The 12,730-nt window shown below is 42.4% G+C and overlaps 1 protein-coding gene across 1 annotated transcript; it reads right to left on the bottom strand.

Moving 5' to 3' along the window:
- Positions 1–5,761: 5,761 nt before the first annotated feature.
- On the bottom strand, positions 5,762–12,361 carry timm44 (translocase of inner mitochondrial membrane 44 homolog (yeast)). The gene is made up of 13 exons (XM_076153547.1): positions 12,302–12,361; positions 11,734–11,838; positions 11,010–11,189; positions 10,825–10,905; positions 10,551–10,700; positions 10,283–10,419; positions 9,870–9,955; positions 9,009–9,101; positions 8,740–8,864; positions 7,963–8,013; positions 7,749–7,838; positions 7,263–7,373; positions 5,762–6,448 (listed from the first exon to the last, which is right to left on the bottom strand). Exons 1-13 carry the CDS (start codon positions 12,329–12,331, stop codon positions 6,329–6,331), a joined length of 1,359 nt encoding a protein of 452 aa, XP_076009662.1. The 5' UTR covers positions 12,332–12,361; the 3' UTR covers positions 5,762–6,328.
- Between the last annotated feature and the right edge of the window lie 369 nt (positions 12,362–12,730).

The following is a 12,730-nucleotide window of genomic DNA, read 5'->3' as shown; positions in this document are numbered from 1 at the left end:
ACTTTACTCTAAATAGTAACTACACTCTTAATAGTAACTTTACTTTACAAAGTAACTATACTCTTAAAAGTAACTTTACTATAAAAAGTAACTTTACTCTAAAAAGTAACTTTACTCTAAATAGTAACTTTACTCCAAAAAGTAACTATACTTTAAAAAGTAACTATACCCTAAAAAGTAACTTAACTCTAAAAAGCAACTTTACTCTAAAAAGTAACTTTACTCTAAAAAGTAACTATACTCCAAAAAGTAACTATACCCTATAAACTAACTATACTCCAAAAAGTATCTATACTCCAAAAAGTGACTATATTCTAAAAAGTAATTATACTCTAAAAAGTAACTATACTCTAAAAAGTAACTTTACTCTAAAAAGTAACTATACTCTAAAAAGTAACTTTACCTGTTTTTAGTAACTACTCTTTTCAGTAACGTTACTCTAAAAAGTAACTTTATTCTAAAAAGTAACTACTCTATAAAGTAGCTTTACTCTATAAAGAAACTTTACTCTTTTCACTTAAGTTACTAAAAAGTGTAAAGTTACTTTTTAGGGTAAAATTACAGAAAAGAGTAAAGTTACCAAATAGAGTAAAAGTACTGAAAAGAGTATAGTTGCTAAAGAGACTAAAAGTACAGAAAAGAGTAAAAGTACAGAAAAGAGCAAAGTTACTCAAAAGAATACAAGTACAGAAAAGAGTCAAGTTACTTAATCTTTTAAGTAACTTGACTCTTTTCTGTAATTTTACTCTTGTAAAATTACAGAAAAGAGTAAAGTTCCTAAAAAGAGTACATGAACAGAAAAGACTTAAGTTACCAAAAACAGTAAAAGTACAGAAAAGAGTAAATTTACCAAAAACAGTAAAAGTACAGAAAAGAGTAAAGTTACTAACAAGAGTAAAAGTAAAGAAAAGAGTAAAGCTACTAAAAAGAGTACAAGTACAGAAAAGAGTTAAGTTACTAAAAAAAGCAAAAGTACAGAAAAGAGTCACGTTACTTAAGAGTACAGTTACTAAAAAGAGTAACGTTACTAAAAAGAGTAACGTTACTAAAAAGAGTAAAAGTACAGAAAAGAGTAACGTTACTAAAAAAGAGTAAAAGTACCGAAAAGAGTAAAGTTACTAAAAAGAGTACAAGTACAGAAAAGAGTAAAAGTACAGAAATTAGTAAAGGTACAGAAAAGAGTAAAGTTTACCAAAAAGAGTAAAGTTACTAAAAAGAGTAAAGGTACTAAAAAGATTAATTACTTACTATGACATTTTTCCCAAATTTGACCAAAATTTAAAACTGTACTCCAAACTTGCTGCAAATGATCCTAGTGCCATCTAGATGATGTGGTTGAATTTCAAGAGGTCTCGCTCTTACCTTGTCCAAGATATGGGCCTTTCACAGAAATTACCGATTTGGTCCATGGTTACTATGAAGTGCCATAGAGATGATGCCATTGCATCCTGGAAGCTGTGTCTGAAATTTGAGCTCTCTCTCTCCTTCCATATCCAAGATTTGGGCTTTTCAAGTTTTCTGTAGTTGTACAAAACGATGACCGTGGGGGCAACTTTTTCCAATTTTTTTATATATTCGCAGACCCCCTGTTGAAGACCTCTGGAATAGAGAAATTAATGTGACACACACAGAAGTATATAAAAACAGTCATAATAAACAAAACAAATAAGTAACAATGCAAAATATTGATAAAAGGGCAGAAAGAGGGGATGTGGCCTCATCAAAGACTATGGGGGTGTTCTCTTTCAGACAGTGGAGAGGAGTTGTAAAAGGGACATAGCAGCAGGCAGGAAGGATGTCCTGTATCGTTCATTGTGACAGCGAAGCTGGATCAGTCTCTTAGAGAAGGAGCTCTGCTGTCTGTCTGTCTAAACTTTGATTCAAGATTCAAGATTCAAGTTTATTTGTCATGTGCACAGTAAAACACAGGTCATACTGAACATTGAAATTCTTTATGACGTGACAACAACAGCAGCATATTGAAATTGAATTGAGGTGCCTTTATTGCATGTTGAGTTGTAATACACATCTGCACTCTTTCAGTTTCAATAACAATAGCTTTCCTGACAAAATCATGTATTATATGCTATGCTGACTGCCAGAATGAACCCACTCAATAAACAAATATGCGAACAGCACATATGAAGTCTATTTCTCTCTGGGTCTAACTGTGTAAAAATGGATAATTGGTTGTAAGGAGGAGAGGACGAGGAGACAACGGTTAAATCGTCCGCAGGATGCTGGATGCCAGGGGAGCTCAAGGTCGGCGTAGTTAATGGAGCATCAGACGGATGACAGGGAAGAAAGGAGATGGGGCGGATGTTGAACAAAAGCAAGGATGACATGCAAGCAACATGTGACATGTTTGAGGAATAAAGATGATTAACGGTAAGCACTCCGAAATAATAAAGTCTCATCTATATCATCAATCAACACAGAGCGGAATCCAAAAATTTTAAAGTCTGATTTGTGTCAACCAAAAATAATTAGCAGTTAGATTCCTTATTGAGTGTGTTTCATGCACCGTGTGATGTGTTTGTGTTCTTTTTTTGCTTCTTGATCTGCTGTCACTCCGCTTGTTAGTGTTGGTGCAGCTGCCATCATGGCTCCCACCAGGATGCAACAGCACGTCAACACTCACACGTCAACTGGCAGAGTCAATGCGACACTTCTACCTACTTCCTGGGGACATGGCCCAGAATTCTGTGAAGTGCGTGTTGTGTTTATGTGTGCGTGTATGTGCCCTCAGTTGACTTTTTTGCTCTTCCTACAGTGATGTTGATATTCTGGATAAATCTCAGTTCTGAGTTAGTTTTAGGGTTATGGTTGAAGTTATGTCATACCTTTTCAGTCACATTCCAGGATGCCTCAGGTGTGTTAAGTGACTCCCACATGTCTCCACACACTGCACTGTGAAACTTTTTCCACTGTGGGAAGATCTGGGGCCATCTTGCCCGAGTCGGCCTCCCCAAAGGAGCAGCATGTCTGACAGGAGTGAAAACTATGGTTAACATTATAAACAAATCATCTACCACAATCAAATGGAAAATAAAAACACTTTAAATAAATATTCTAAAAAATAAAATGTCCTGCCGTACGCTGAGTCACTGTTTAGCAAGTCACACGTAAATCTCAAGTCAAGAAGAGCAAGTCACAAGTCATAAACTCTGATTCCAGATACCATACTTAATACATTCATACATTTCATTAGTGTGTGTGTGTGACCTACTTTTGGGATTCAATCCAGCGATATTTCCCACCACTCGACTTCAGCACAGATGAGCAAACACAACTGGAGAGAGTGAGAGGAGAAACCTGCAGACAAACAAACACCAGGGTCACATCTCAGGATGACTCTGCATTCACAGCTCACTTGCTGAGGAAGTGAGCTCATCTGACAGAGTTTGTGAGTTCAAAGTCCTGAAGAAAAGTTTTTATAATTGCATTTTATCATTTTTATATTCAAAAGAGACAAATCCAGGGATAAACCAGTAAGACCTCTTTAAAACCACAGAGGTCGTGTATGAAATGACTTTAACTAAGATGATAAAAAACATTTCAGACTCTCGTCCCCATCAGGGGTCAAGTTAAACTCCATGCAGAGTCTTGACACATTGAAATACTTATTATTATTAGTCATTATTCATTTTTATGGCACATTCCCTCAAAAATGGGACATGATTTATTCTTTTAGAAGCAGGTAATTTAATCTGTCAGAGATACATCATCCTGCGGGGGAACTCTGATAACTCAGCTGAGAAGAAGCAGGCTGTACATCTAATACTGTACGTTAAATCCCTCACTTTTATAATTTGGGTCCTGCAGAAAGAAACATCATACATTTTGACATCAACCCTCAAAAAGGAGTTTTAGGAGTGTTTACAGCCACACTTTCCTGTGACAAAGCACAAGCAGCAAGAAACACTGAGCAAGTACAGTAAGGGGAGGGGAGAAATATATGTTTTTAATCTAAAAAAGAAAATATTACATCTAAAGTTAACCAAGTGAAAAAAAATCAATCTTTTAAAAAAAATATTTATTTAAAATATTCCAATTTTTTCACTTGGGTAGTTTTGCCATTACAGGTACGCTGTGTCAGTATGGGATAATTCAGCAGAATGGCTTCATGCTGTACGACAAATATATTCATAGTCCACTCAGTAAACACACACACAGAGTGGAATATCAAGTGAGCAGCCAATTTAGGATAATTTCATCAAATCTGTGTCAAAACAAGCGTTTCAGATATTCACTTTGATGAATTACCTTATCTAAAGCGAGTTTAATGGCTCTGCAAATTGATGTTTATGCAGTCTGGAAGGTATGTAAATCACTCTGAAATCAAATCAATCTAAAGGATTATGGGAGACACACACACACACACACACATAATACACATGTGTGAAGTCTTCTCTGGGTCAGTATGTCTCTGAATAGATCCTACTGTCACAGGAGGGGGCTTCTCCTTGAACATGTGAGCGCATGTTGAAGAGCAGGATGTGTGTGTGTGTGTGTGTGCATCCTGAGCGATGAGGGGCTACATTATGGAGCTGCAGGCTCAGCACAGCTCAAAACAGAGGGGATCCATCATCCAAGAAGTGATGTACAGTCATACATACTGTACAGTTACACATGCAAACACACACCCACACACACACACACCATGGCTGAATCTGTGTGCAAGCTTCATCCATCTCTGTACCTGCTGCTTCACCACCGGCCAGATTCATGCACGCTGTCCTCAGCAGGCCCATCTGTGTGACAAACAGCTACTGGGGTGTGATCAAGATAATTGATCACACCCCACACACAGATTACAACGTATTCAGTGTATTGATCACAGGGAGCACATGTGCTTAGTGTATCATCAGTGTATTCAGGATGGGACAAAACCCAACCTTTCTCCTTTACCTTTAACCCTTGGCAGTTATTAGGAGCAGCAGGCAGTCACAGTGCAGCGCCTGGGGGCCAGCATCTGACCTACAGTCTAGTGCCTTGGTCAAGGGCATGGGCAGGAGGAAGTAACCTGACACACGTGGTTAGGGTGGGACACTGCAGCACCCTGAGGAGACCCAACACATTGAGAACATACAAACTCCACACAGTGACAATGACTCATTCTAAATCATAGCAGAAAAGAACCACATCATCATCATTCCATTTTTATTATCACATTGAATGACAGCAGATAGTTGAACTGGTTGTTGTGTAAAATGCAGAGAAAAAAAACAGTTGACTTCATTCTTTGGCATCAATCCCAGTTCAGACATCTGGACATGTAGAAACTCGGACCACAGTGATTTTGGAACGTGTGAGACATTGGAGATGGACTTGTTTCCCGCAGGCCATATGCATACACTGTACACACACTGCAGTGACCTTTAACCCTTCACCCCACTGACAGTTCTATCAGAACCGCACAATGGAACAAAGTAGGATTTTAATGTTGTGTTGACTAAAAGCTGACCAAAGTGATTGAGGCTGCACAGCTGGTGTGAAGTCTAGATCACAAGGAGCAGATGTCACTCAAGGCCAACGAGTGTGTGTCTAGTCTGGAGAATGAACTGTGTGAAGTGATGTCGGAAGTAGAATTTTTCCCAAAGGAAATACTACGGCAAACATTAAAATCCTATTAGGAGGATTTAATTAAAAAAATAATTAGAAACCTGGACTGGAGGGAACGGCGACATCCTTCACCACTACAGGGTGTGTGTGTGGTGCGCTACCCTTGATAGAAATGTATTAAAAATATGTCGGCTAATTTGAAAAAACAGGGCTCATCTTTATTCATCATAAATAACGGCATAATATAGTCTTCTTCACATTCTCACATTACAATCCAGGGTCTGGTGGAGCAGCGTAAGGACACAAACACACCGACCGCCATCATCGAGTCCCCCTGGGAGACTGATGCCCACCTGTTCAAAAGTCAGGAGCTCCTCTACAAAATGATCCCTGGATGTTTGCAAGTTCATTAACACAGCTAAATTATTTAATTTTTATGGCCTTGGATGACAACATCGGCTGCTCTGGACCGCCACAGGCCGCACTGTGCATGTTGTGAGTCTACTGCCCCCTAGTGTGAGCACAGAGGAGCACACAGGGAGAACGCTGTCGATGTTTTTAGATGGTACAGTCTGTAGAAAGAACCCGGGGCGACAGAAGTGTAACAGAAACGGCGTCAGGCGTCACGACTTCATCACATTTGGGATCAAAGTGTTCCACGTCCCACATCTCTACCTCGCCTTCCTCTTCTCCATATGTGCCCGATTGCCTCTGAGGTCTGTGCTTGTGTGTGTGTGTGTCGTCTCCGTAGCGTCTGTGAGTCTTAGAGGATCTGTTCGGTGCTGGAGGCAGAGATGTCCAGGAGTCTCCAGGCAGCGTATGGGTTGAGCTCCTCCTGGTCTCGACACAGAGCCCACACGTACATCATCCTGAGCACTTTCTCCTGGAGGAGGGGAGGAGAGAGGAGAGGGAAACAGATGGACATGCTTATTGTTTAACTGTTCCAATTCTGCTTCGTCGCTGTAAAACACAGGGCCGACAAATACACACCGCCGTGTTTTCAGACTGCTGAACTAGACATACCTCTTACTTTCTAGCCGTTACGTTCGCCGTATGTAAGCAGCGGTGACTTTTATGTCCGTTTAACTTCAGGGATAATGAACTACAAAAATGAATAACAGGCCGACTGCCTTGTCTCTACACACACACACACACACACGTCCCTAAAACCAAGAAGGTTTTAAAAGGTGAGAATGATTTAAAAGCCTGAACCCAAAGAAGGCAGGAAGGGGAGAAGCTCGGCGTGGAAGAGAGGAAGCCGTCCTTAAGGGCAGAGTCTGTAGTTTGACGTCCAGACATTATCTCGGATCCGGCCCATAAAACTGAGGAACGATACATCCACATTTAATTTGCTGGCAGTATTCTCTCTCCTGCTGAACACCGGGGGGTTGTTGGCAGCCGCACGGAGCCGAGCAGAGATCTGTGTAGCACTCACACGTGTCCCTCAGGTGCCTTCAGCGGACAGTATGGCTGATTTATAACGCATCGCTTAAGAGCTGGGCCCTGGATCTCAAATTATAAATGAGCCATGAGGAAAGAGTTTAAGAAAAGGATTCACAAGCGCGTCATCGTGTGCTTCTGAGCAAATGCCAGTGCGTGTGTGTGTGTGTGTGTGTGTGTGTGTGTGTGTGCGCGCGCGCGCACACGCGTGCGTGCACGTGCGTGTGTGCGCATGTGTGTGTGTGTGTAAAACCTACTGTGTCTCCCTCCACCACCTCGCCTTTGGTGTTGCGGATCACCATGACCATCTGAGCCTGGAAGGTGATGATCAGAACCGGACCCTGCTCCATCATCTTCCCCATGGCGAGCTGGAAGAGGAAGATAAACATCACAGAGTCGGCTAATGCCGTTACAGACATGATTACAAGCAACGCTGAAGCTTATTTGGGGCTCGAATTAAATGCAACAGGGATGAATTGTGGTCTACAGAGACCAAATGATCGACTCAGACAGCACGGTGCTGCCAAAGCCTCCTGCATGGGGGAGGGGCTCATTATTAATCACCACAAAACACAATTTGGTCAATTTATGATGATATCACCACTTGTGCATTCAGTCGTAAGTCACTTGGTTTTATCAGCCACAGATCAGATGAGGCAATAAAGACAGAAGTGCAAATGACTGAGCCTCCATACAGCAGCACCCCAGGGACTCAAGACTGGATTAGGTCTGCAGTCACTTACGTCGATGTTGTCAATGTCGAGGATCTTTGAGTGGAACTGCAGTCCCATGGCTTTGGCCTGCTGGATGGGATGAGCCATCTGGCTGTATGTCTACGGACAAAAAGAAGGACAACAGGGTGAAATACTGAACGAGCAGAACCAATTTGTACCAACTTTACAGGTAAACATTGACAGAATCTCATGGTGTTTAAGTCGAGTGTGGGAAAGATCGTACCGCTTCGTAGCACCAGTCCTTCAGCACCTCCAGCTCCCCTTGGATCATGGCCTGCAGACAGACGTGACATACTGTATGTACGGTACCAACGTGAACAAACAAAGGTGACTTCAGGGGACACAGCACATGGATCGTATCGATAGGGAATCAATTGTAGAAGTAAATACAGTAGAAGTACTCGTATCCTGCTGGAAGGCACTGGAGCCAGCTGCTACCCTGTCATCCTGCAAGTTCACTTTAAGAAGCAAATGTGGTTACAGACTGGCTGTGACTCAAAGGCATGAACGATGTCATATGGTTCAAGCTTCCAGATGAGATTACTGAAATTAATTTAGTAAAAATCCACAGCTGTGTTCATCTAATTGGTGTGTGTGTGTGTGTGTGTGTGTGTGTGTGTGTGTGTGTGTGTGTGTGTGTGTGTGTGTGTGTGTGTGTGTGTGTGTGTGTGTTTTAATCACATCTAACTCCCATCCTACACTTTAATACCCACTACAAAAATTGAAATTACAAACCTGACATTGTTCAGGCATTTGCATCGGATGCTTTTCATTTCATTTAAATTTACTTTTTTATTTGCATTACCAAATGATAGCTGGGCGAGACACGCACCGAGCCACCCTAGCAACCATGTCATGAGTCCAACCACCCCAGGATAACAACACCATGAATGATGTCACAGTTGATGCGTAGAACTTTGAGATCAGGTTGGAGAACATCTTGTCCAAAGCAAAAAAGCAGCTCAAGCAAATGAAAATTCACAAACTCTGTTAACCGTACCTCCAGGACGTTGGGGATGATGTCATGTTCACACTGCTTGAGGAAAGAGTCCTTATCAAAGGACGGGTCCACTTTCAGGATCTCTGTTAGGACCTCAGACATCTCCGTCTTAGAGAAGAGGCCACCTGAGCACAAGCACCCGGACAGGAAACACACGCGGAGATTGAGAGCAGGTTTCAGGAAATTAAATGTCTAAATAAACACAAGGAAGGTTTATTTTGAAACAGACCTCAGAGACAAAGAGCCGTTAAAGAGCTGCAGATTCTTACCAATCACATCGGTCATCTTATCTGTGACGGCTCGTGACGCTCTGATGAGGGCGTTATCGCTCTCATCGTACTTCATCTTCATCTCAAAGAACCCTGGGGTGAACGTGAGAGGGAGAGAGAGTCACACTTTGACACCTTAAAGTGCGAGGAGAACCATAATCCTGTGTGATCAGCAATTCTTCTCCAAATTCATTGAAAGCATATTTTCTCCTGTCAAACTTATTCCCACAGGAACAATACATAAACATGTAGTGAGCAGAGTGAGCAGGCTCAGGCTCAGGCTCAGGCTCAGGCTCAGCAGAAAGCAGCTGTGTGATGGATGAATCACCCAACATTTCTGATATACATCCTGATAAATGAGCGTAAGCGCTCTTTAGTCCACAAACTCACGCAAAACAATGTGTGTGTGTATTTAGTGTCGTGGATCGCCGTGAATCTGTTAAGCTTGCAGTCTGTCAGAAGTATAACTGGGGTCATTTGTTCCTCTGTCCAAACATGATCAATTATCAACACTCAATCCCCTACAGAATGCAATCCTACACTTAGAATTTAAACCAGGTTTTGTTGACATAAGACTGTAAGGGTTGGTCAGAGTTACATAAGAGCGCAACTAACTACAGCTGCCTCTCTGACGCAATATTGACAAAAACTGAACATTTCCAGCTCCACAGAGGTCAGGAGTGTCATATTGGATTGTACAGATTTGGAGAATAAAGAGTGTCGTCCTGCTTTCTCAATCGGCGTGAAATGAAAGTACATCTAGCCCAGTGTGTGCGTATACGGAGGGAGTGTTTACATGTGACTGGATCTGTGCAAGGTCAAGATGGATACATGTGAATCAAGCTTTAAATGTTTACTTACGGTTAAAAACCACATTGTTGTCTTTGAACTCCTTCCACTGCTGGGACCATTTGGAGTCCTTGTGCAGCACCACGCCCATAGCCTCCCTGTACACACACACACACACACACACACACACACACACACACACACACACACACACACACACACACACACACACACACACACACACACACACACACACACACACACACACACACACACACACACACACACACACACACACACACACACACACACACACACACACACACGGCCAAAGGGCACAGGGCGTTAATGCGGACACAGAAAGGAAAATACAGCTCCTCTCTTCTCGTAAACACAACGCAGCCCAGCAACATCAAGGCGATTCAGCTGGTTAATAAGTCGTACGATATGTTTCAGATGGAGCAGTTACAGAGCGTCTCACGTACTCATTGGCTTCGAAGACCTTGCCGTCGTCTCCTCCTCCCTTGGAAGAAAACTCGGACCTCTTCCTGAGCCTGGCAGGCGGCCTGTAGGGTCCAGTGTGGCCCAGATCATCTATCTCTTTCTTCACACTCTCCATGCCCTGAAATCACATAAACAAGATCGTACATGCAATGATGTAGCCCGATACAAATGCTGTTTCATATAACCTGAAATGCTCCTGGTATTCATGGATAAGCAGATCTCAGTGTGTGTGTGTGTGTGTGTGTGTACCTGTGATATCGCTCTGAAGGCTCCGGTCTTCCCCAGAATCTCTCCGCTCTTGGAAACGCTCTCTGCTGAACTCTTCGCCGTCTTGGCTGCTTCGTCGATTCCCTCCTTGATTTTCTTTCCAATGTCGGTGCGACTGACCTCCTCTAGGCCCTGTCAACACACACACACATACACACACCATCAATAATCTACAACTTTCTTTGGGGGAATGGATCAACTTGAACAAATGGCAGAATGTTCAATAAGCCCAGTTTAGACATCTGTAACATTTTACCTCTTTAACCGTCTCTGACAGATTCCCCAACTTCTTTTTTAACACTTCTGAGGTCTTCGCCGTTTCAGATTCTATAGTTTTCTGTGAAAACAACAGAGACAAGTGCGACATTAAAGGATATCCATGTGAGCTGTTTTCAAACAAAAAGAGCCGGTGAGCTGTGACGTGAGGTCAAACACACTCACATATTTCCTCCGGGCTTGCTGGAGTGCGTCTGATTCTTCTAGTTTTTTGGCCTCATCCCTGAACTTCTTGATGTTCTCCTTCATCTCCTTGTTTTTATTGAGCTCCTGCTTCAGGTTGTCAAGAAATTCTCCCAGGAATCCTTTTTTGCCGGCTCCTTTCTCTCCCGACAAGTACCTTACCTGGGATAAGGGGTTGGAAAAGACATAGATCAGTTTTCACAATGGGCACGTTCGGACCATTTCAATCAAACTCAAGACAACAACATCAGTGAAACACAGGTGGAAAGTGGAAGTGTGGAACTGCAGAGGGGTCTGAGGCAACATAGGCAACTATCTACAACATTAGTGATGCAGGACACACAGGGCCACATTCACTCCTCTGTCAGTCCAGCTGGATGTGTGCTAAAACTCACAGTACCGCTCTTAATTTCAATACAATCCTAAGAGAGAGACTGTCCTCTTATCTCCACCTCTCACTTCGGAGTCTTTGTAATGCTTTGATGAACTGCTGACTGCATTTTCTTTTTTATCTTAAAGTCTTTGAAAGAACAAAGCGACACCTCTAGCAGCGCCGCCGTTCCTTCAATTTCACTTAGACCCATCCACAGAGCTTGACCCCAAGATTAGAGGAAGTGTGTGCCAATGCAAGCCAGAGCCAGAACGAGAACCTATAAATATGGCTGCTGTCAATGTAGAGGTGGGCAATGAAGAGGCAGAAGCGTACCTGTGTGTTTGTGAGGGAACCACATATCCTGTAGGTCTTTGGTGTGTTGTGAAGGAGCAGCAAGGACGATGGGGACAGTGGCAACACACCTCTTCTGACACATATCTGGAGAAACAAACGCACAAACAAAGTCAAGACCCAAACCTAACGGCAATGATGGGTCACAACATTTTCCTGAAGCAGCGTTACAGTTAAGCCTAAGCGTGTTATCGGTTGGTTTACTGTTGGTTAAATCTTGTATATTTAAATGTAAATATAGCCTAACAAAGTTATATCACTCCCGGTAAGTCCAAGGTTTATACAAATCAAAAGGCCATGAAGTAAAGTAAGAAATTTGGGGCGAAGTCACCAGTTAACATGGTCACAAGTTCACATGGAACACCGGCTCACTGGCTCATTCTGACAGTTAGCTTAGCCTGCTACCGCCACGTTCGTATTCCGGCCACAAACATTCATCTACGTTCAGTGGCGTAAACAGGTCGATCTAATATACAATCAGCGGTTCCTCCGATTATTCATAGCAACCTTGTTAATGTTAAAATGTAACAAACTACGCGCAGTCACTCACCTGGTAACACCGACACAAGGGGGTGGCCATCTTGGTTGTAGTGCCTGTGACCTTTTTCCGGCGTTGACCTTCCGCGTTCAGGGGGCGGGGTTTCACAGGTCACGCGACGAAATAGTTCGGTTTACTTTTTTCCTACAGATAATATACAGATCAGAATGAGAATACAGATTGTCAGAGATAGGTTTACTCTGTATTCGTAAGCTACTACCTTTTGAGCTTTCATTGTTAAAGTCCTGCCCCACAAACTGTCGAGGACTGAATCACAGGACACGAGGACAAAACCTCACTAGTGTCCTTACTGTACTGCCACTCAAAGGAGCCGTTTCTTCTCACTGTTGCAACTCTGTAATACTCATAATTTTCTCCGAAAACTTGTTTATAAACACTAATTATATATACACATACATACATATATGTATATACATATAT

This window comes from Genypterus blacodes, unplaced genomic scaffold (genome assembly GCF_046128005.1).
Source record: "Genypterus blacodes isolate CSIRO-AG114 ecotype Tasmania unplaced genomic scaffold, CSIRO-AGI_Gbla_v1 ptg000058l_1, whole genome shotgun sequence".
NCBI lineage: Eukaryota > Metazoa > Chordata > Actinopteri > Ophidiiformes > Ophidiidae > Genypterus > Genypterus blacodes.
This window is presented reverse-complemented; position numbering and strand designations above follow the sequence as displayed.

Excerpts from the sequence above, each read along its gene's own strand:
- timm44 (XM_076153547.1), bottom strand. The coding sequence starts at position 12,331 with ATGGCCACCCCCTTGTGTCGGTGTTACCAG. Across the intron at positions 10,701-10,824 it reads TGTCAGAGACGGTTAAAGAG|GGCCTAGAGGAGGTCAGTCG; the intron begins GTAAAATGTTAC and ends GTGTGTTGACAG. Across the intron at positions 9,102-9,869 it reads CAACAATGTGGTTTTTAACC|GGTTCTTTGAGATGAAGATG; the intron begins GTAAGTAAACAT and ends CGTTCACCCCAG.